The sequence below is a fragment of the Trichechus manatus genome, unplaced genomic scaffold (genome assembly GCF_000243295.1).
Source record: "Trichechus manatus latirostris isolate Lorelei unplaced genomic scaffold, TriManLat1.0 scaffold00003, whole genome shotgun sequence".
NCBI classification, from domain to species: Eukaryota; Metazoa; Chordata; class Mammalia; order Sirenia; family Trichechidae; genus Trichechus; species Trichechus manatus.
Window position 1 is genome coordinate 10451089 of NW_004443939.1, and position 24740 is coordinate 10475828.

At 41.7% G+C, this 24740-nt stretch overlaps 1 protein-coding gene across 1 annotated transcript in view; it reads left to right on the forward strand.

Moving 5' to 3' along the window:
• The window catches only part of ROR1 (receptor tyrosine kinase like orphan receptor 1), a 484054-nt gene that overhangs the window by 264523 nt on the left and 194791 nt on the right, over window positions 1-24740 (forward strand). The window contains exon 2 of the mRNA XM_004369015.1: window positions 4128-4199. Within this exon, the coding sequence (XP_004369072.1) occupies window positions 4128-4199 (72 nt within the window). The remainder of the gene's footprint in view (window positions 1-4127; window positions 4200-24740) is intronic.

Genomic DNA, 24740 nt, shown 5'->3' on the forward strand with positions numbered 1-24740 from the left:
TCTCTGAAGGAGCGCTGGTGGAACAGTGTTTACATGCTCCGCTGCTAACTGAAAGGTCGGTGGTTCAAACCCATCAGCTGCTCCACAGGAAAAAGATGTGGTGGTCTGTTTCTGTAAAGAGTACAGCCTTGGGGACCCTGTGGGCAGTTCTACTCTGTCCTATAGGGTCGTTATGAGTCGAAATCCACTGGATGGCAACGGGTTTGGTTTTGGACAGTCCTCTGAAGGAGCCCTGGTGGCATAATGGTTAAGCACTCGGCTGCTAACCGAAAGTTTGGTGATTCAGCACCCCCTCCCCCGGCAACTTCATGCGAGAAAGACCTGGTAACGATTACATCCTAGAAAACCCTATGGGGCAGTTCTACTCTGTCACATGGGATTGCTATGAGTCAAAAATCGACTTGACAGCACCTAACAACATCTGTTCTCTGAGATGGTTTTGGTTGTCCTCATTTTACAGGTGAGAAAATAGAGCTTGTGATCACAAAGTTAAGTGGCAGAAAATCACAGATAAGAAAATAGAGGTCAGGATCACAAAATTAATAAGTGGCAGAAACTGAAATTTTAATATGGGTGTGTATTTCCGTTAAAGATTCTACTGTCTCCTAGTTGGTACATATTAATTTGTTATTACCACAATGATTTTACACAAAGAAAGGCTGCTAGCCTGGTTTTAAATATGCCTGGAAAGGTCCCATCCTCTTGCCAGGGTAGAGAGGACAGGCAAGAAGCTTACCCTATCTGTAGAGATCCCTCAGGGCTGAGGCTTAAGGGACGATGTTTCTCTCCAAAGCCACAGGTGACCCTGGAATCAATGGAGCTCAAGAGCTCAAGTTGAGATGTGCTCAGTTTTTCTCACTTAAGGTTGTGCCTTTCTTTCAGAAAGAGAGAAAAAAAAAAAAGTTTATTAAACATCATTTTTGTGAGGGGAATTACTAATATTAAATTTTTCACATCTAATAATCAGTCTTTCTTCTGAAAATACGGCCTTGGAAAGTAATATTTTTCAAGGTTATTCATATTTTAAAATATTGTATCTGTTATTATTTTATCAGAGAAGCTGAACATGTGGTTATCTCAAGGAATGGCTCTTAAGACAGAGGACAAAATTCCTCAGAATCAGCCCAGTTGCTTAATGAACTTGTGAATGGGAATTATCTTTGCCATAGCCCAAGAACTGAGTGGTAATTAGTGTCCAGGGACATGCAGGGGAACAGTTTCACTGTTAGCAGTGCCAAGAATCTATTCATTTATCATCGGTCGCAATCAGCAATTCACACTCACGTTGGAAAAATCAAGTGACATAAAGCTAGCTTTCTATAAAATGAATATTGTAAAATGAAACCTATATTTCTGGCAATTTAACGGTGAGCAACAGTAAGATGAAGCTAGGAAAATATTGACTGTAAATGTAGTCAAGGCCTGCCTTAATCCCACCACTTCCCCATCCTTTGCTTCCTCTCCTGAAATGCTGCCCTGCCTGCCATGCTTCTATTCCCAAGCTCCCTGAAGTCTGGATGTTGGAGTGCGTGCAGAGTCTTTTTAGAAGGCAAAGAACCACAGCAGTCTGTAATTCTGCAAAGGAGGGGGTGTTATTCAAGGAGCCAAAGTGGGTGGAAGCAGGGTGGGCGTCAGGGTGGAATGCAGTTAGAGTCATGTATGGAGAGCCTTGAAATGTAGCTAATTAGTTCATCCTAGTGAAATCGCCCGCATGCATTACCCACCCCTAGGACAAGGGAACAAGGGATTGATACCAGAAACACTGCCTTCTACTGTGGTTTTGTGTTACCATTTTTCCTACCTACTTGGGTAAATTTTTCTTTTTGGTTTCGTATTTTGGATCTGTCTGTGCTTTATGATCCCTGCCATATTGCCCAACTGACTTCAAAAACCCAAAAAACCAAACCTGTTGCCATCAAGTCGATTCCAACTCGTAGTAGCCCCATAGGACAGAGTAGAACTGCCCCATAGGGTTTTCAAGGCTGTAATCTTTACGGAAGCAGACTGCCACATCTTTCTCCTGCAGAGCCTCTGGTGGGTTCAAACTGCCAGCCTTTCGGTTAGCAGCTGAATACTTAACCACTGCACCACCAAGGTTTCTTCCAACTGACTTCAGGTCCCCTTAAAACAATCTATGCTGTTTTTGGCTCAGGACCTATGAGGAGACTGGAGCCACTTGGGGTGGGGTAGGTATGTGTAGTTTGTCTACTCCTTTTCCCACCTGCTTCTAGAGCAGGGGAAGAGGTAAGCCAAGGAAGGCTGCTCGAACCAAGCTACGCTTTTGTCTGCGATGTGTGGCAGGTTGATTGGAGACCTAGTAGACAAACTGGAAGTGTACCTCTGCAAGGTCTCAGTGGGTAAACATCCTGTCCTTGGCAAAGCTTAGTCAGTGACAATGGTGTGTGGCTTCTATGGCCATTTGGCATTAGTAAATAAGGACATGTAGAAAGTGTTCTTCTCTAGGTCAAAAGGTCAAGCCAGAGGTAAGATGAAAAAAAGTCAGGTCTCACAAAGACTTGAGTAGTAGGCAGTGTATATTGCTGGGAGGTGTGTGGGCGGTAGAGTCAGACAGACCTAAATTTGAATCTCAATTCTTCCACTTACTAAAGTTCATCTTGCATGCCAACTCAGATCCATTTTTAGTGGCTCCGTAGAGCATTGCGTTGAAAAGACACTAAGGCAGATCCCAGGCTTAGGAGGCATACAGGGCTCTAATCAATTAATGATGTCTGCACTGGAGGGTTGGAGGGGAATTGACATTATGTGTGTCATATATCTAATGGCCCTGGGCTTTCTAACATCCTCTCCAGAATTAATATTCTGTAATACTGTGGAGGAGTCCCTGGGTGGTACAAACGGTTAACATGCTCAACAGCTGACCAAAAGGTTGGAGGATCAAGTCCATCCAGAAGCACCTCAGAAGAAAGCGCTGGCGTAGGGGTGGATTAACCAGTAAGCAAGGTACACACAGACTTACAGTAAGCAAGGTACGCACAGGCTTACTTGTGTTTACTTACTAATTTGTAGCGCGCAATTTCACCCATGTGAAATTGTGCACTACAGATTAGTAAATAAGCACAAGTAGCCCATGTATACCTAACTTATTGGGTAATCTGTCTGGCCTGGAGATCTACTTCCAAAAAATAAGCCATCGAAAACTCTTTGGAGCACAGTTATCCTCTGACACGCACAGGAATGTCATGAGTCAGAGTTGACTCGATGGCAGCTGGTTTTTTGTTTTGTTTTGTTTTTAATACTGTGAATGTGTGTGTGTGTTTGTGAGAGAGAGAGACAGAGAGAGAGAGACAGAGAGAAGACATGGCCTATCTGGGGTGGAATTAGTTCAACCCTATTAAAATATGCTAGCGGGATGGTGTGATTGCTTAAAATTTCAAAAACAACAACAAAAGCATCGTTTGTATATTGCCATATATTATTGACGAATTTTTTAATCCTCATAGTGTCGTATGTCCTTTAGATCGTTATTTGCACGTTTGCTTTAATTTATGGTAGTTTTGAAAAATCATGTTTTAAGTTTAGTTAACAACTTAACATTAATTAATACAGATAAATTAATACACATTTATAATTAATACAGACAGATGACAACATTTAAGTACTTTGAAGTTTTCATTTGTCTTAAAGTTCCAATGTAGAGAAGTGGATTTCTCTATGAATAAAAATGCCACCGATGCATAAGCACAACAAATGAATTAAGCAGCAGGAACAATATTGTTCTCATTTTTCAAGGGAAGATTATTGAATATATTAGTCTAAGAAGTCTGGGCTTTCTAACAAGGAAAGGAAGAGTTTTTGTTTGATAACGTTTGGTAATTTCTGCTGACATGTTTTTTGGTTAATGAAATATTTTTAATTTCCAAGCCAGTGTTTTAAAGTAAAACTCTTCAAATCTGGCCTATAGATTGCTCATCTGAGCAGGCTTATTGTGCAGGCACCTCTGCCTGGCAACCCAGAACAGCCATTCCACTTTAATAAACTATAGGATTGCAATGGTCTGTCTCAGAAGGCAGAACCTTTGGAAATCTCCTGTAATGCGTCTAACAGCCTATAAGTTACTAGATTTAATATGGCCTTTGTCTTCTCCCCTCCCTTGTTTTTCTTTTCAGAAACTGAGTTGTCAGTCACTGCTGAGTTAATGCCTACCTCATCGTGGAACGTTTCAAGTGAACTCGACAAAGGTACACAGTGGGGACATAGGGGAGGTAGAGGCGGGGGGGCGTGAAACCCCATTTTTAATCCTGGCATGGCCTTTTTTGAAATCACCTGCTTTTTACATCGCTAGGAGGAGGTGGGGGTCAAAATAAATTCCCTTTGTGATCACTTAATATTTAATTACCTGACATTCTATTATTTCTGGAAAGGTTTTTTTCTTCTTCCTCCTTCTTTCCTTTCCCTTCTTCCTCTAAAACGTTCCACATGGTAAAAACGCTTCAAGATGTGAAATAGGGTCGTTTCTGACCTTCCTGACACTGCATCTAGTGGATCTTATTTAGGGGATTTGATTCAGCCTGAGCCAGGATTGATCAGAGCTGTTTGCTGGGTGACCTTTTACAAGGAGCATTTGATGTGCTTGCAGGGTTCAGGACAGAGTATTTGGAATGTTTGTAATTGCCTGTGCCTACAGATGGCAGCTTCCTGTGCGCATGTGAGGAGCAGGTTTCTGCTACGAGGGTTGTTGTTCAGTATTAATTAAGGCCCACCATATGCCAAGAACCGGCTACTCTAGAGAGAGCCTATGTCACGGAGTGGTAAATCAGGACTCATTCAAAGCCCCTGCAGTCCTGCTTAATCCACCTTTCCAGCCTTAGTTCTCTTCAGTCCCTTTTAAGTACCTTACACTTCAGCCAAATTTCTATTTCTTCTTATATCCTGTGCTTTTCTGACTCTGTCTAAACCATTCCTTCCACTTGGATTGCCCTTCAAGTCCTCAGCCTACTTTTCCTTGAAGACCAAGCATAAATTCTATATTATCCACAGTCTTGTCTAATTCCTCAACAGGAAGTGGCCTTTCCTTCTCTGGAACTCCCATACCCTTTTTCTCTGTTCTTCTCTTAACATTTTCTATGTTGTAACATGGTGATTTATATTTCTATCTCACTTATGAGCCTGGAAGTTGCTTCTGGGTGAGATTTTTATCTTGTTCCTTGTCCCCTACTCCCTTTTTTTGGGTGGGGGGAGGTATCTATCACAAAATCTAGTGAAAACTCTTTTTCATAGGAAATTCTCAATAAATATGTGTGGAATGTTGAGTCACGCCTTATCTAGTAAGGGGCCCCGTCCATACACATGTGTGCAAATACATTCAACAAACTTTTAAATTCCCACTTTAGTTCAGACATTATTCCAGGTTCTGGGATTATAATGGTAAAAGAGCTCAAAAGTCATTGCCAAAAATTGCCTTTTATGATCTGTTCTCTTTTCTTTGGTAATATATTCACTGTGAGTTATTTTTCCTCTCTGGGGGAAGACAACTTTATTTTACGAAACAGCAAAAGACCAAAGTTATTTTGCTGGTTACACTATATTAGGCGTTTTAGCATGGCAGGATGAGGTAAGACATCCTTTCACCTTAAATCAGAGGTCATTTAGAATAATTTTTCTATTGTCAAATTTGATTTGGACATTTCTTTTCTAATGAAGGGGATTAAAACAGGGACTGCATGTAATTCCTTTCATCCCAACACCTAGTACAATGCCTGAAGACAGTGACTTTTTCAATAAATATTTATGGAATTTCAAAAAATGGAAAGGAAGAAACATAGGAAGCTATATGTTAACTTAAGGAGCCCTGGTAGCACAGTGGTTAAGCACACGGCTGCTAAAAAACAAGTTTGGCGATTCGAACTCACCAGCAGCTCTGTAGGGAAAAAAGACCCGGTGATCTGTTCCTTAAAGATTGCAGCCTAAGAAACCCTATAGGGCAGTTCTACTCTGTCACATAGGGTTGCTATGAGTCGCAATCAACTCAACTTCACACAATAATGGCAACAACAACAAATGTTAGTGCCTGCTCGGTGCCAGACACTGTGCTAGGTCCTTTTAAATATATGAACTTAATTGGGACAGCTCCTTATGGAGCCAACAGAAAAATTATATCATTACACAATGCGTAACACTGACCAGATTCCATTTATGGCTATAGAATGGCATCAGCATGTGCTAATAAAGGCAGCAGAGCCACTAGTCAGGAACCAAACTTGCCAGACTTGGGATTTCCACCAGACCAGTGCTATAATTACCAGTGGTTGCCCCTTAAAGAAGAAAGTAGTGTCAGTAATGGGCAAAGGACTGGATCTTTGTCCAGGAGTTTATCAGTCCTCAAAATCCTGTTTTGGTCAGCACGGCCTTCTGGAGAACATGGAAGGCTTTCAAGGATTCTTGGTGTCATCTTTCTCTAGGAGATAGTTTGTGTATAGTCTTTAATTCTCAGAATGAGAGGGAAACATGATTAATTCATGTATTTATTCATAGATCAAGTCCTTACTGATTACTTCTCTAGTCAGGGAACTATGTAAAGCATTAGGGACTATTTTGTGAATCAAACAAAGGTCCCTGTTCTCCATGGACTCACAGCCTAGTGGAAGAGTTGGCTATCTAAATGCATAATCACAGCCTTCTGGTCCATTTGATGGATTAAGCTGTCAAGGGACATTCCCCCCAAACACAGAGAGATGCTGGTAGAAATAAACATATAATGAAAAAAAAATCCATTGCCAGGCTGGGACAAAAAAAGGGGTAATCTCCAGATGCCAGAAATTAAGAAGACGCTCAGTGGTAGAGCAATTAGCAGTGACGAGGAGTTAAGCAAAAGGTCATGTGAAAATATGGGAAGTACATATAGTCATGAGGAGCTGTTCTTTCAGTATCGTAGGGGAATGGGATTTGAGAGCATAGGAAATAAACTCCCTGCATGAGGCTGTGAGTGGGGAATGGCTGGCCTAAGTATGAAATAAGGAAAAGTCTGCTGAGGATGTGGTATGGAAGTCTATCAACCACCCTAGGCCATTGGCGGAAAGAGTCACCTATAAAAAATCAGAACCTCAGCCTGCATTATATGTGGGTATAGGGTTGGTACTTCTCATGCAGTACACTAGCCACAAACCAAGAAGATAACAACTTGGTCTGGAATTGATTACGCTATGAAAACCTGACAAGGCAAACCCAAAACCAACTCATAAAAATATCTTAACACCCCAGGGCATGTGGGTTTTTCACCAAAAACAAATCAAAACCACAAAACAACAATAACAACAAATTCCTCCTGATGCTGAGTTTACTTTAAAAATTGCAGTGCGCGTAAGAGAGGAAAAAAGCCACCACGAGAGAGAGAGTCAGCACAGAGAGGTCATCCCTTGAAACTAAAGACGATAGACCAATTTGAGAGAATATATATGTTTAAAATGTTTCATGGTGAAAGAGGGAATAGAAACCATGGGGAAAATTTAGGATACTAGGACCAAAAAATAGATCTTAAAAAAATTAAATAGAAATTCTAGAATTCAAACTTTGAATGAATTAGAAATGACAAATTCATTAAAAAGGTTAAATAGTGGATGCACACTGCTAAAGAGAGAAATAGTCTGAAAGATAGATTTGAAGTAATATGGTAGTTAAGAGAATGGACTCTGGAGCCAAGATAACTAGGTTTGAATCTTGGCTTTAGTACCTGTATCCTTTGTGACTTTGGGCAAGCCACTCAATCTTTCTTTGCTTTAGTTTTGTCATTTGTAAAATGGGATAATAATTGTATGTACTTCATAGGGTTGTTGTGAGAATTAATCTGGCTAGCAAAGCTGTAAACTAATTGGAGAATACAAAGTAACAACTGTGTTTGGTTAATGTGGTCATTTCTTTGGGCTTGATGGTAAAACATCATAGGTACTTTGGCAGGATAAAGGCCTGATGGCTCAGCGATTAAGAACTTAACTGCTAACCAAAACGCTGGCAGTTCGAATCCACCAGCCGCTCCTTGGGAACCCTATGGGGCAGTTCTACTCTGTCTTATAGGATCACTATGAGTCGGAATCTACTCAATGGCAATGAGTTTTGATTTTTGTTTTTTAGCAGGGTAGTAAAGGAGGCATATTTTAGGAGTGAGGTAGAGCCTTCAGAGCCTGTTAAATCAGATCAGCAGCTTCTCACTCAGGCCTTAAGAGTGTTCACCCACACAAGTGTCACACTCCTTAGCTTGGAAAACAAAGTTCTCCATGGTCTTACCTTTACCGACTCTTCTCACCTTACCCCCACCCCATACTTTATACTCCGTTTGTTTCAACAACCTGCCTCTAATTTCGTAAACATACATTCCATTTCCAGCCTCCATGCCTTTGTTCACGCAGTTCCCTCTGACTGGATTGCCTTTACTTCTGTTCTTCACTTGGCCAGCTCCTTCTTCATTTAAGCATCACTTGAAACTTTCCCTCCTCCCCTTCCCCCTACAGTGCCCCCTAGTGGACACAGTGCTGTGTTTCTGCCTTAGTGGACCTTGCATTCTAGAGGGAGAGACACCTAACAAATCCTTCTGTTAACATAATTGACGATGCCATCAACACTGCCCCAAAATATTTCATATGTGAGATACTTTATCGTCCCGTATATATCTTGATCAGAGTCCCTACCACACTGTGCTGAAATTATCTATTTTGTTCTTGTCTCGTTGAAGGCAGAGGCTCTCTTATCTATTGCTTACTCTTTCTTATTGCCTAACACAATATCTGGTATGTAGTAGAGAACATGGTGTTAAATTGCTTGGGTTCAAATCCCAATTATGCCAACTAATAGCTATCTGAATACCTACTGCATGAGAGGCACTTGCTAAACATGTTGATACATCTTTTGAATTCACATTGCCCTGTGAGGTGGAACATATGAGGCAACTGAGGCTCATGGGATTAAAGGACTTGGCTAAGAGGCATCGCTGGTAAGTGGCAGTGCCAGGATTCCCATCAAGACCTACAGGCACCAAGTCCAGGGAACTATGTCCAACATGGTGGCTGAGTGCACTGTCTCCCTTGCATTCATATACCCTCCTTCTGTGGGGTGTGTTTCCTCATATGGCAAAGCAGTAAAATAAAAGCCATCACTTGGTTTTCTTTAATGCCTTTCTCTCCACCCAGCTGCTCTATTCCACCCATCAATCCTACCCTGGCTCCCCAGCCTCACTCAGGTCCAGCGAGTGGCATTAAACAGTTACCTGTTTATCCTTTCCAACAGGAAATGAAATGTAAAAGAGACAAGGCCACCTGGGAAGAGCCATTGAAAGCTACTGTTGATGGGGCATAGGGGATAATTTCTGAAACAAATGCTTCAGAACCAAGTACCTCCTAAAACAAATTGATCTACTGGGGCCCAACTTCAGCTTCCCCTTGGGCATGTTGCGGTGGTGTGTGATGAGGGCCTCTTTCCCCTTCTTCCATATTCAGTCACACAAGGTCTCAGAGGTTCTCTATAGAAAGCCAAATGTTTCTTTTGGAGAAAGGAGTGGAAATTGCACCCGGATGTAGAGAAAGGGAGGGAGCCTACTACTTAAAAAAATATTGAGGCCTGCTTCCAACTGCAATAGTTCTCTGTGCTGACAGACTAGATTTGGGGGTATTTTTCATCCTGGTTTGCTTTTTAAAATGGAGAGCTGGCGTTCTCTACCAGCTTAGAGCTTTATACATAGTAGGGAAGGGTATAACATGGTTCTTAAGCACATGGGCTCTGGAGTTACTACAGTTCTGAGCTTCCTGTAAAGTGGGATTATTTGTATCTATCACTTAAGATTGTTTTCCTGGCCAATAAACACATCCATCGGCCACACTTCTTTGTGATGCCATAGGAGAGCTACTCACAGGCTCACAATAGACGGATACATCCTGGACTCAGCCCCTTAGCTCACCTGTGCCCTCAAAGTTTCACCATCAAGGGTTATGACCAGATTCTCTGGTTTGGGGGTGATTGCTTCCTCTTACCCCCTCTTTCTGTAACTTGATCTGTCCTTGGCACATATATAGTATCTTTAAATGGTATTGACTGACCTGAAGCTTGGAGCTTGGTTCTTGGCTAGTCTTGATGAGGTAGCTAAGTCGTTTTCTTGTGCTCCTAATTATATATATTTGGACCTAGCAGTGGGTGAAGGCGGGGGGGGGGGGCGGCAATATAACGATGGACTATATTGGGAGCCTTGGCACATGGAAAACTGAAGAACGGCCGTTTTAGACATGAATCTCAGAACATAGGTATCCATCCTTGGGTTCCATCTTTAAAACTGGTTGCTGCCTGGAGATATTCCTAGTGGAATTGCTGGAGTATCCATGTGGTATACGTTTAAGACAGCCCAAGTTCAGCAGATTTTTGCTGAGAGCATTATTTTATTGAAAGGATTGATATCTTTTTGCCACTATCAGCTATTAAAGCACCTAGAGCTTGTGTAACCTCATATGTAAAAGGGGAGAAATGACGACTCCATAGGGTTTTTATAAGGGTTAAATAAAGTGCGGACAATGAAGTCCCATCACAGTCCCAGCACAGATATCACTTGCCGTCGAGTTGATTCCAACTCATGGCAACCCCGTGTGTGTCAGGTAGAACTATGCTCCACAGGGATTTCAATGACTTTATTTATTTATTTGGAAGTAGATCACCAGGTCTTTCTTCCATGGTGCCTCTGGTGGACTTTGAACCTCCAACCTTTTGGTTAACAGTCAAACATATTAATTGTTTGCACCACCCAGGGACTGCTCAGCACAGATAGGTGCTTTTTAACGTTAGTTCTCTTGCTCACCCTTCATGTTCCCTAGGGGAGGGCAGTGTGATCTGGGAAAAGAGTACTTAACAAGGAACCTTGATTCTAGTTCCAGCTCCACACCAACTCAGTGACCTGTAAGCTCTGGGCCTCAGTGTCTTCGCCTTTTAAAAAGGAGGTGTCAATACTGGTTCTGGCTGCCTTCCCCATTATGAGGCTCCAGTGCCGTACAGTCCAGTATGGTAGCCACTAGCAGCCTGTGGGAGCCCCGATGTTACAAATGGTTAAGAGCTCGGCTGCTAATCCAAAAGGCTGGCAGTTCAAATCCACCAGCCGCTCCTTGGAAACCCTATGGGGCAGTTATACTCTGTCCTATAAGGTCACTATGAGCCAGAATCGACTCGATGGCAACAGGTAGCAGCTTTTGAGCGCTTAATATGTAACCAGTCCAAAATGAGATGTAGTGTAAGTGTGAAACACGCACTGTATTTCAAAGGCTTAATACAAAAAAAGAATGTAAAATATCTTAATAATTTTCATATAGATCACATGTTGAAATGATAATATTTGTATATATTGAATTAAGTGAGACATATTATTAAAATAAATTTTACCTGATCCTTTTTAATGTGGCTACTAGACAATTTTAAATGACACCTGCTGTTCACATTTGTGGCTCACGTTATATTTCTATTGGATAATGCTGCTCTAATAGCTGGGACCTTAGGTAAAGCTCCTAACCTGTGTTTCCTCCTTGTAAAAAAAGATGTTTTCATATCCATTCTGGCTTTAAAATTCTAGAAGCTACTTTTTATATATAAAAAGAAATGATCTAAAACCAATTATGTATACATGTATATATGTATAATGCTTTGGTATATATAAAGTACTTTAAGGGTACGGGATCATCATTATTGATTATAGTCTGATCAATAATTCTCTGAGAAAGGCAGTATCTTGAGTAATCCTCATTCTGTGGGGAAAAATTTTGTGCATTGGAGGGATTATAATTTGATAATGGTTACATAAAGGACAGCAGTAGAACCACAGAACATGTCAAGAAATCCCAGTTTGGGGTCAACAGTTGAGTGCATTAAAACAGGACCGCTCATGCTTCGGCTGTTGCCACTATCCATCCCTCAAACTTCATTTTGTACAATTCTTCCACTCTAGCCATGCTTCAGCCACACTAGCTTCCTTTAGGTTCCTCCAGCAAGCCAAGCTCTTTCCTGCCCAAGGGCTGTTTACAGTGTGGTTCCTTCTACCCAGAATCCTCTTTCCCTTGCTCTTTGCCTTCTTCAGTTCTTAGCCTAATTGCCATCTCCTCAGAGAAGCTTTTCCTGACACTCTAAAGTTATTCTCCACATTTAGTTTCCTTTTCCATTACTGCTATTTTTTTTTTTAACTTGGTCTAGGCCTGGAAGCAGTCAGAGGAACACCTTCTTGATAGGAAATCAGGGACCTGGATAAATCCAGAGAATTCCTTGCCAGATCTGTTATGTCTGCTTTTATCCCTCACTAACTATGAGCTCTTGGTGCCTTTGCCTGGAACCCAGCATAGAAACATGTGACATGGAAATTAGTTCCCCTTCATTCCTGCAACTCTCCCCTGATCCTTGTTAATCCTCTTTGTTTGACAGGTCTGCTCACTTGAGGGAAAGGAACCTCCAAGGTGAGGGCCATGGAATTCTGTCATAAAATAGATGGGAAATGACCAGAGGCCTATCTTGGGGGGTGGGGGGTGGGGCAGGCAGGGCACCACTTAAGGAGGGGTGCCAATGAGCAGTTTCTATTGGCCATCACACTTTCCATCGACAGCTGTGAGAGATCATTCAGCAATTTAACACTAATTGCTCTAGGTGCTATTTTCTGTAGATAGGCCCCTGCAAATAATGCTTCATGGTCAATTTTGATTCTTAAAAGCCTGCTCAGAGGGGAGGTGTTTGTCATTCAGCACCACCAATGGAGCAGAGAGGATCAGCCTCACCCCTCAGTGGTCTTTCCAGCCAGTCATTCCAGCTCCAGCTCATGGCACCCAATGCCTCATGTCCTTCGTCTACGGGTGTGTTGGCTGTAGGCAACTTGGCTATATGAGGAACAGAGAGCCACAGCTCCCTCCTCCCAGCAGTCACCATGCTGTAGAGACAGAGGAGCAAACGAACAAGCTTGGAAATGTTTATACTCCTGTTTTTCCCATTTAGAATTGAGGTAGAGATTTATCTACCTCCTAACGTGGGTCTCAGATTCCTTGCTCCCTAGGTACCATTTTCAGTAATTCCTGGCTAAGACAAGGCACATTTTTGGACTCATAAATAATCAGGAAGCAGCAGAGAAAGTTTCTTGACTTTCCCAGACCATCTTCTTCCTAGCTTGCTTGTCTTTTAGTTTATGTTAAAACCTGACTGCTGAGAGAGCCTCCTTGTGTACCACTTTAGAAATGACTCAGGAGTTTAGCCTCAAGGTGCTTCCAGGGGCTTGTGGATTGGAGTCCTGCCACAGGGATCAGAGGAGGGACTTTCTTGTCCTGGGCCTATGACTTTGGTCCACACTTGCTTGCAGACTGAGTAGGATCCCTGGTGGCATAGTGGTTAAGCATTCGCCTGCTAACAAAAAGGTCGACAGTTCAAACCCACCAGCCTCGAACCCACAACCACTCTGTGGGAGAAAGATGTGGCAGTCTGCTTCTGTAAAGATTACAGCCTTGGAAACCTCATGGGGCATTTCTGCTCTGCCCTGTAGGGTTACTATGAGTCAGAATCAACTCGATGGCAATGAGTTTTTGCTTGCAGACAGGCAGGGTCTTCTGAACTTAGAAGCCTCTTGGCTAAGCAGAGAGGAAGAGAGATCATACAAAACCCTTTACCATCTGGCTCCCGCCTCTGGCTTTCATGGTTCCTCTTCCTCCACCTTTGCTTGTTGTACTCTAGAACCAAACTATTCATTGTTTCCTGTCCTATTTTAGGCATATATGTAAATTTTGCACTTTTCTATGATGAGAATATTCTCCCTAACCTTTTGTCATCCTTAAAGACAGGTTCAGACTTAGTCACTTCCAAGAAGCCTTTCCCGACTCCGCCTTTCCCTGTGTGGGAAATGGCTGTACCTAGCCACACTGCTAGGTGGTGATTGTTTGCATGGCTATCCCCCTTCCCCCTCCTCCTCTTCTTCCCTCATGCAAGGGATCTTTTATTTATTGAGCATCTTCTTCATTTCAAGCAAAGCTCTCAAGGATTCTAGCAGGAGGGTCCACCAGATAGAGCCCTGTGGAGAGTACTTTGAGAGAGGTAAGAATAGCTTCCCAGGCTATGAAATCTTGAGATCAGTAATTATGTCCCATTTATGCATCCCTGTATTTCCAAAACCTAGTACAGGTGTTTGAATGAGCAAATAAATGAATGAGTGGTGAAAATAAGTACACTGCAGCTGTAAAGGGCTTTAGAGAAGTTGTCCTCAAACTTTGATGGGTATCAGAATCACTTAAAGAGACTCAGATTCATTGTTGCAGGCTAGGCTCTAGGTCCCTATGTTTACCAACTTCCCCAGGTGATTGTGATGGACACCAAAGGCTGAGAACCACTGATAGAGCAGTAGTCCTTAACCTTGGTTGTTAACTTTGGCTGTACTTTGGAATCAACTAGGGAGTTTTAAAACACAGTGTTGCCTGGGTCCTTTTCCAGCCTCCATTCCAGATTCTAATTTTTTTGGTTCTGTGTACAGTCTGTGATTTGTAAGGTTTAAAAGCTCCCCATGTGATTTTAATGTGCAACCAGTTTTGAGAACCACTGCTTCAGAGTTCTTCTGGGCTAATTGGCCCTGTAGCTCAACTCTTTTCATAATGTTCTGACAAGTGATTTATCTAGGTGTAGATGCTTGGAAATTTCTTTATTTCTGTCCTTAATTTTCTGAGATAAAGTAGAAAACCACCACTCCTCTATCAGTTTGTTGTACTGTGGTGATGTATGTTGCTGTGATGCTGGAAGCTACAGCACTGTTATTTCAAACACCAGCAGAGTTACCCATGGCAGACAAGTTTCAGCAGACACTTTAGACTAAGACAGACAAGGAAGAAAGACCTGGCGATCTACTTCTGAAAAAAATTGGCCAATGAAAAACTTATGATTAGCAGCAGAATATTGTCTGATATAGTGCTGGAAGATGAGCCCCTCAGGTTGGAAGGCACTCAAAATATGTCTAGTGAAGTGCTGCCTCCTCAAAGTAGAGTTGACCTTAATGACATAGATGGAGTAAAGCTTTCAAGACCTACATTAGCTAATGTCACATGACTCAAAATGAGAAAAAAATAGCTGCAAACATCCATTGGTAATTGGAACGTGGAATGTATGTAGTATGAATCTAGGAAAATTGGAAATTGTCAGAAATTAAATGGAGTGCATAAGCATTGATATCCTAGGCATTAGTGAGCTGAAATGGACTGGTATTGGCCATTTTGAATCGGACAGTCGTATGGTCTACTCTGCTGGGAATGACAAATTGAAGAGGAATGACGTTGCATTCACCATCAAAAAGAACATTTCAAGATCTATCCTGAAGTACAGTGCTGTCAGTGACAGGATAATATCCATACACCTACAAGGAAGGCCAGTTAATATGACTATAATTCAAATTTTTGCACCACCCACTAAGGCCAAAGATGAAGAAATTGAAGATTTTTACCAACTTCTGCAGTCTGAAATTGATCAAACATGCAATCAAGATGTATTGATAATTACTGCTGATTGGAATGGGAAAACTGGAAACAAAGAAGAAGAAACACTATTTGGAAAATATGTCTGTGGTGATAGAAATGATGCTGAAGATCACATGATAGAATTTTGCAAGACCAACGTCTTCTTCATTGCAAATACCTTTTTTTTCCAACAACATAAACAGTAACTATACATATGGACCTCACCAAATGGAATACGTAGGAATCAAATCGCCTGTATCTGTGGAAAGAGATGTTGGAGAAGCTCACTATCATCAGTCAGAATAAGGCCATGGACCACCTGTAAAACAGGCCGTCAATTGCTTATATGCAAGTTCAAGTTGAAGCTGAAGAAAATTTTAAAAAGTCCACAAGAACCAAAGTATGACCTTGATATATCCCACCTGAGTCCCACCTTGAGTATATCCCACCTCAAGAATAGATTTAACACATTGAACACTAATGACAGAAGACCAGATGAGTCGTTTGATGACATCAAGGACATCATACATGAAGAAAGCAAAATGTCATTAAAAAGACAAGAAAGAAAGAAAGAAAAGACCAAAATGGATGTCAGAAGAAATTGTGAGACTTGCTTTTGAACACAGAGTAGCTAAAACAAATTAAAGAACTGATGAAGTAAAAGAGCCGAACAGAAGATTTCAAAGGGTGGCTCGAGAAGACAAAGTAAATTATTATAGTGAAATGTGCAAAGATCTGGAGTTAGAAAACCAGAAGGGAAGAACATGTTTGGCATGTCTCAAGTTGAAAGAACTGAAGAAAAAAATCAAACCCTGAGTTGCAATATTGAAGGGTTCTACGGGGAAAATGTTGAACGATGCAGGAATCATCAAAGATAGAAGGAATACAGAGTCATTGTACCAAAAAGAATTGGTTGCTGTTCAGCCATTTCAGGAGGTAGCATATGAACAAGAATCGATGGTACTGAAAGAAGAAGTCCAAGCTGCACTGAAGGCACTGACAAAAAACAAGCCTCCAGGAATTGATAGAATACCAACTGAATGTTTCAACAAACAGATGCAACACTGGAAGCACCCACTCTTCTATGCCAAAAAATTTGAAAGATAGCTACCTGGCTAACTGACTGGAAGAGATCCATATAGTTGCCCATTCCAAAGAAAAGTGATCCAGGGGAATGCATAAATTATCTAACAGTATCATTAATATCACAGGCAAGTAAAATTTTGCTAAAGAGAATTCAAAAATGGTTATAGCAGTACATCAACAGGAAACTGCCAGAAATTCAAGCCGAATTCAGAAGAGGACATGGAACGAGGGTTATCACTGCTGATATCAGATGGATCTTGGCTGAAAGCAGAGAATACCAGAAAGATGTTGTACCTGTGTTTTATTGACTATGCAAAGGCATTCGATCGTGTAGATCAAAACAAATTGTGGATAACATTGTGAAGAATGGGAATTCCAGAACACTTAATTGTGCTCATGAGGAACCTGTGCATAGATCAAGAGGCAGTCATAGAAAAAGAACAAGGGAATTACTGCGTGGTTTCAAATCAAGAAAGGTGTGCACCAGGGTTGTATCCTTTCACCATACTTATTCAATCTGTATGCTGAGCAAATAACTTGAGAAGCTGGACTGTATGAAGAACATGACATCAGGATTGGAGGAAGACTCATTAACAACCTGCGTTATGCAGATGACACAACCTTGCTTGTTGAAGGTGAAGAGGACTTGAAGCACTTATTGATGAAGATCAAAGACTACAGCCTACAGTAGGATTATACTTCAACATAAAGAAAACAAAAATGCTCACAGCTGGACCAATAAGCAACATCATGATAAATGGAGAAAAGATTGTAATTGTCAAAGATTTCATTTTACTTGGATCCACAATCAAAGCCCATGGAAGCAGTAGTCAAGAAATCAAATGATATATAGCATTAGGCAAATCTGCTGCAAAAGATCTCTTTAAAGTGTTAAAAAGCAAAGATGTCACCTTGAGGAGTAAGGTGTGCCTGACTCAAGCCATAGTATTTTCAATTGCCTCATATGCATGCAAAAGCTAGACAAGGAATAAGAAGACCAAAGAAGAAATGATGCCTTTGAATTATGGTGTTGGCAAAGAATGTTGAATATACTATGGACTGCCGGAAGAATGAACAAATCTGTCTTGGAAGAATTACAGCCAGAATGCTCCTTAGAAGTAAGGATGAAGAAACCTCATCTCACATACTGTGGACATGTTATCAGGAGGGACCAATCCTTGGAAAAGGACATCATGCTTAGTAAAGCAGAGGGTCATCAAAAAAGAGGAAGACCTTCAACAAGATGGACTGACACAGTGGATGCAACAATGGGCTCAAACGTAGCAACAATTGTGAGAATGGCGCAGGACCAGGCAGTGTTTCGTTCTGTTGTACATAGTGTCCCTGTGTGTTGGAAACGACTCGATGACACCTGTAAACAACAACAACAAAGGAGAAAAAGAACAGGGCTCAGAGTGAGATGTTCTTGGTTTATATTCAAGCTCTTTGGCTTACTCCAGGTTCTCGGGATTTAGGTTTTTTTTTTTCATTTGTTACGTGGGGAGAATGCCGGTCTTCTAGGGTTTGTGTGAATACTGAATGCAATGGCATATGTGAGAAGGGCGAGCTCAGGTCCCAGCCCTGATTAAATATATATCACTAGGTGGTACAAATATGGTTAATGCTCTGGGTTGCTAACCAGAAAGTTGGAGTTCACCAAGAGATGCCTTGGAAGAAAGGTCTAGTGATCTATTTCAAAAACATCAGCCATTTAAAACCCTATGGAGCACAACTCTACTGTAACACACGTGGTATCACCATGAGTAAGAATGAACTGGACGGTAACTGGTGGTGGTAACTGATAGAGATAAATTAATATTGATAAGGACTTTTAAAAAAATTTCTGAGTGTGTTGGCATACCTCTATTACTTTTCCGTATGGATGTTGGGAGCAATACTTACTTGCCTCATGAAATAATACTAGCTATTAATAGCTGCCATCTATTGAGGGCTTTTTATGCTCCATGAATCTTGTTAAGTGACTTACATGCATTGTCACATTTAATCTTCACAACAATTCTAAGAGATAGTATCTTCATTTTATAGATGAAAGAAGGAAAAAGGAAAGCAAAAGTGGGCCTTAGAGAAATCTAGTGGGTGAATGGTGGCTCCCAAAAAGATATGTCCACATCCTAATCCCCAGAACCAGTAAATGTTACCTTATTTGGAAATAGTCTTGGCAGGTGTAATTAAATTAAGGAGACTGAGGTGAGGAGATCATCCTAGATTATCTGGGTGGACCCTAAATGCCATCACAAGTCTTCTTATAAGATAGAGGCAGAGAGCAGTAGCTTGCAGACACAGAGGAGAAGGCAATGTGAAGGTGGAGGCAGAGACTGCAGATGAAAACTAATGCAGCCCCAAGCCCAGGAATGCCAGGATAGCCCCCAGAAGCTGGAAGAGGCAAGTTCTCCCCTAGAGCCTCCAGAGAGAGCGTGGCCCTGCTGGGTTTTGGGCTTCTGGTCTCTAGAGCTGTGAGATAATAAATTTCTGTTGCTTTAAGCTACCCAGTCTGTGGTAATTTGTTACAGCAGCCTCAGGAAACTAGTAGAAGAGATTTAAGCAACTTGCCCAAACTCACAAAGCCTTGAATCCAGGGTGCAAACCCATGTCTTTGACCAATATATTGTGTTGCTTCTGAATGCAATTAAAGTTTGTAATAAAATGCGTTATAAGGAGCCCTAGTTGTGCCATGGTTAAGCACTGGGCTGATAACCAAAAGGTTGGCAGTTTGAACCCATCAGCTGCTCTGCAGGAGAAAGATGTGGCGGTCTGCTTCCATAAAGGGTTACCGCCTTAGATTCCCTATAGGGCAGTCCTACTCTGTCATATAGGGTCACTGTGAGTTGGAATCAACTCGATGGTGCACAATTACAACAGCAAATAGAATACTTTAGATTTATTAATTCAACAAATTTTTATTGGATGATTGCCCTGGGTTGGGCCTATAGCTGAGGCTGAAGATGCAATAATGAACAAGATAGAAACGGTTTGCTTTTTGATAGTCTATAATTTAGTGCAAGAGATAGACTTCCAACAGTTACTTTTATGTACATGCATTCAAAGTCATTTAATTATAGCAGTGATGGGTGCCACAAAGGGGAAGTATAAAAACATAAGACTGTTACCCAGGAACAAAGGATTCTCAATCCTCTTTGGCTAGGCCCAGCTAATATCTGCCTCAGGTAGAGGTCGGTCCTTAATGCTCTCTGGCCTGTTTCCTGGGAAATCGTGTCTCTGCAGCTCCATTTTAGCCTTCCTGAGCGTGCAGGATAGGTTGGTCCCTTATTTGGAGATAAGGACCCACAAAAGGAGGAAGGCAATAAGGCCTTCTGCTGGCAGTAAGCTCTGCAACCCATTATGGACATCGTTATGAGGCAGTGGAGTGTGAGGGAGCTGTTTTTAGACAAGGCTGGAAAATTCTGCATTCCTCTGCCAGGCAACATTTCCTGTAGGGCCATGAGAAGCTTGCTAATCATCTCTTTAGTTCCAAATGATATTACTTCAGGGCAGTTCCTGTCAAGGCTCCATGCTTAAATATCTCTTTGCTTGGGTTTATTCCATCAAATGCTTCATTTGCTTTGAAAAAAAAATACCCCAAGCTTAGCTGGTTGAGCATCTTAGAAGTTCAACTCACCACATGCCTCAGAAGGCTCCTAGCTTTGCTCCCAGTTGCTGCAGCTAAGACTGACATTTTCTGCAGATGACTGTATTTTCCATGAGCCTTAAGCATCTCCCACGCTGTACTTGCAGTATGGTTGTGTAGAATTCAAATTAACCTGCAGGAATGTCCTATCTAAGGCCTTTACTTGTCTTCCTAACTCAGAAAGTCATGCTCTTCCCAGAGACACTTCCAGAACTCTCATTTCAACCCCTCCCCCAACACTTATATTCGCTTATTCATTCAACAGATATTTATTGAGTGCCAACTGTGTGCCAAGCATTGTGCTAGGTACTGAGGATACAGTGGCGAAAACATAAAATTTCTCCCTCACAACCTTACATTTTGATAAAAACCAGTTGCCATCGAGTCTACTCTGACTCATGGCAACCCCATGTGTTTCAGAGTAGAACTGTGTTCCACAGGGTTTTCAGTGGCTGATATTTCAGAAGTAGATCATCAGACCTTTTTTCTGAGGCACCTATGTGGACTTGAACCGCCAACTTATTGGTTAGCAGCCAAGCGCCTTAACCATTTGTACCGCCCAGGGACTCCCACATTTTGATAGTGTGAGCAAATCCTCGTGTACAAAGTACATTGTAGCTAACATTTCCCGAGTACATACTCTGTCCCGAGTGCTGCGCTTGAGATTTAATGTGCCATAAAAACCCTGCGAGGTAGACACTACTATGTCCCTTTTAACATGCTGAGAAAGCTCAGCTAGTAAATGACAGAGCTAGGATTCAAATCTAAGTTTTTCTGACTACGAAGTCCAAAGTCTCAATCACTACCTAATTCTAAAGTAATATTCCATGTTTATGGGGGAAAAGGGAAGGTTGTAAGCCTTTTAGCTTATAGAGTATCCTCTTTGAAAGAGGATTTTTTAATTACCCTTAGATAATTTTTGTTATTTGTATTTTTCTATAATTTCTACTTTTTAATCAGTTAATACCCTGGTTAAGAGCTCAGCTGCTAATCAAAAGGTCAGCAGTTGGACTCCATCAGCCACTCCTTGAAAACCCTATGGGGCAGTTCTACTCTGTCCTATAGGGTTGCTATGAGTTGGAATTGACTAGACCCAATAGGTTTGCTTTTGTTTGTTTTTTTATTCTTACAGTCAGATAAAAAATAAGTCAAATTCACAAAAAGTAAGGAAACTCAACACAATACATAGCCCCACTACTAAGCTTTTAGCCTGCTATTCTTCTGTGCTGCTAGTGCTGTAAGGGGTACGAAACCTGGCCTGATGTTTCCTCCACGCTGGAGCTGTTTTTACTTAGTGCTACAGCTCTAGTCCCACAAGCGTCTTGACATGGCCGCTCACTAGGAATGTAACCTTGGGTGAGTCCCTTAGCCTCCCTGATTTTCACTCTTCTCAGCCATCATGCAGGACTAACAATGTCCACTGACACCATTATCAGATCCTAATAGATAATGTGCTTTGTAAACTGTAAAGTGACTTGCGTATGTCTTTCTAGTCTTTATTTTTACATCAACAAACACTTGTTGCTGTTGTTAGCTGCCCTCAAGTCGGCCCTTGACTTATGGTGACCCCATGCACAGCAGAAAGAAACGCTGCCTGGTCCTGTGCCACCCCCATGATCAGTTACGAATTGGACCATTGTGATCCGTAGGGTTTTCATTGGCTAATTTTCAAAAGTAGATCACCAGACTTTTCTTCCTAGTTCATCTTAGTCTGGAAGCTCTGCGGAAAGGTGTTCAACATTATAGCAACAGGTAGGCTTCCACTGATGGACAGGTGGTAGCTGCGCATGAAGTTCATTGCCTAGAAATCAAACCCGGTCTCCTGTGTGTAAGGCAAGAATTCTACCACTGAATTACCACTACCCCCAGCCAAGGAATACTAAGTGATCAGAGATATCTCTAACTGCTTAGCAGTCATGTGTGTTAAAAGAACTATGAAAGTAGGCAGTGAAGTCTTGGTGATGTGTGTTTTTAGAGACCATGGTCTTTTGTTGTTGGTGGTGGTAGCATTGTGTTTATTTTTTTACTTATAATAAAGTTTCCTGAGGTAAATACGAATGGTTGAGTTGAAGGCAAGAGAAAGTTTGAGGTTATGGAAAACTTTAATAATGCAATCACATTGAAGAGAAGAGCTCAGAGAAAGCCTTTCTTTTGGTGGTGGGAATCTCTCTGCTAACAGAGTCCTGATGGAAATCAGATGCTGATGATGACAATCTGATCAGACCTTGGGGTCAGAGCACAGGTTGATTACGGACAGCCCTTGAGGTGCAAGGCTTGAAGTGACTACCACTTTGGTGCTGAGGAGGCCACAGCAGCCTGGCCCTCCACTGCCCCAGAAGCCCACTAGACAGTGACGTCTTAGTTCCCAGTAGGCCTTATCCTGCTGAGGGAGAGATTTAGGGAAGGCCTGGGACAATCTTGAAAAACTTCAGAGTCCAGCTAACCAGTTTGGATCCTCTTTGCCCAGGGTCAGTTGAAGCAGCCTCATTTACTCTTGTTCCCAGAAACTGAGGTTCCTAGGGTACTTTTGTTAGGAAGACGGGTCTCAGCAGCTCTGCTCTTTTGAGGGGGTGTGGGCACAGTACATCTCCTGTATCTCTTTCGCCCTTTTCATTAAATCTTTTTCTTCCTTTTTAAAAACGTAGATTTAAAAAGATTTACAGAAGCCAAACATGTTTGTTGTAGAAAATCTAGAAAATGAAACAGTCAAAATGATAATCACTGCTAACATATATTCTTTTAGTCTTTTTTATGCACATATTTTTTATTTAAAATTTTATTTTTTCAATTCTATAGACTTTCTTGTGTTAAGAACAGTTTCAGGCTTACAGAAAAATTGTGCAGAATGTACAGCGAGTTCCCATATACCCTCTCCCCTCTGTACCCTGTTTCTCCTATTATAACGTCTTCCTTTCATGTGATATATTTCTTACAATTGATGAACCAGTATTGATAGATTATTATTAACTAAGGTCACAGTTTACATTAGGGTTCACTGTGTGTATAGTCCTATGGGTTTTGACAAACGCATAGTGTCAGGTATCTATCATTACAGTAGCATATAGAATAGTTTCACTAAATAAGTCAATCATAAAAGGACAAATACGGTATGAGACCACTACTGTAAAAACTCATGAAAAATGTACACACAAAAAGAACCAATCTTTGTTGGTTATGAGGGATGGGAGGGGTGGGGGGAAATACTAAATAGATAAGTAGTAACTTTGGTGAAGGGTAAGACAGTACACAATATTGGGGAAGCCAGCACAACTTGTACAAGGAAAGGTCATGGAAGCTCCATAGACACATCCAAACTCCCCGAGGGACCGAATTGCTGGGTGGAGGGCTGTGGGGACTATGGTCTCCGGGAACATCTAGCTCAATTGGCATAACACAGTTTATAAAGAAAATGTTCTACATTCTACCTTGGTGAATAGCCTTTGGGGGTTTAAAAGCCTATGAGCAGCCATGTAAGATACTCCACTGTCTCACCCCTTTGGGAGCAAGGGAGAATGAAGAAAACAAGATACAAGGGAAAGATTAATCCAAAGGACTAATGGATCACAACTACCATGGCCTCCACCAGACTGAGTCCAGTACAGCTAGATGGTGCCTGGCTACCACCACTGACTGCCCTGACAGGGATCACAACACAGGGTCCCGGACAGAGCTGAAGAAAAATGTAGAACAAAATTCTAACTCCCAAAAACAACCAGACTTACTGGTGTGACAGAGACTGGAGAAACCCTGAGAGTATGGCCCCTGGACACCCTTTTAGCTCGGTAATGAAGTTACTCTTGAGGTTCACCCTTCAGCCGAAGATTAGACAGCCCCATAAAACAAAACAAGACTAATGGGACATAACAGTCCAGGGACAAGGACTAGAAGACAGGAGGGGACAGGAAATCTGATAATAGGGAACCCAAGTTCGAGAAGGGACAGTATTGACATGTCGTGGGGTTATTAAGCATTGTCATAAAACAATATATGTGCTAACTGTTTAATGAGAAACAGTTCTGTAAACCTTCATCTAAATAAAGTACAATTGAAAAAAAAAAACAAACGAAACAGTTTCACTGCCTTCCGTTGCCGTCGAGTTGATCTCGACTCATAGTGATGCTATACCAAAATCAAATCAAACCCATTGTCATCAAGTCAATTCCGACTCATGGCGACCCTGGTGGTGCAGTGGTTAAAGTGCTTGGCTGCTAACTGAAAGGTTGGTGGTTAGAACCACCAGTCATTCCGCGAGAGAAGCATGTGGCAGTCTGCTTCCGTAAAGATTTACAGCGTTGGAAACCTTATGGGGCAGTTCTACTCTGTCCTATAGGGTCGCTATGAGTTGCTATGAGTATTGAGTATTGGCAATGGGTTTATTTTTTCTGAGAAGCCCTAAGGTTTGAGTCTTTCTTACGTTTAGCCAATTGGCCTTCATTCTCACTGTGCTACATGTACTCTCCTTCTCAAAAAGTGGGATCAAGGCTGCTCTTTAGAGTTTGTAGTTAGGTTGACCCAGGTTTTGGCTGTGGCATTCAGTAACCATATGGCCTTGGGTTCCAGCCTCAGTTTTATCA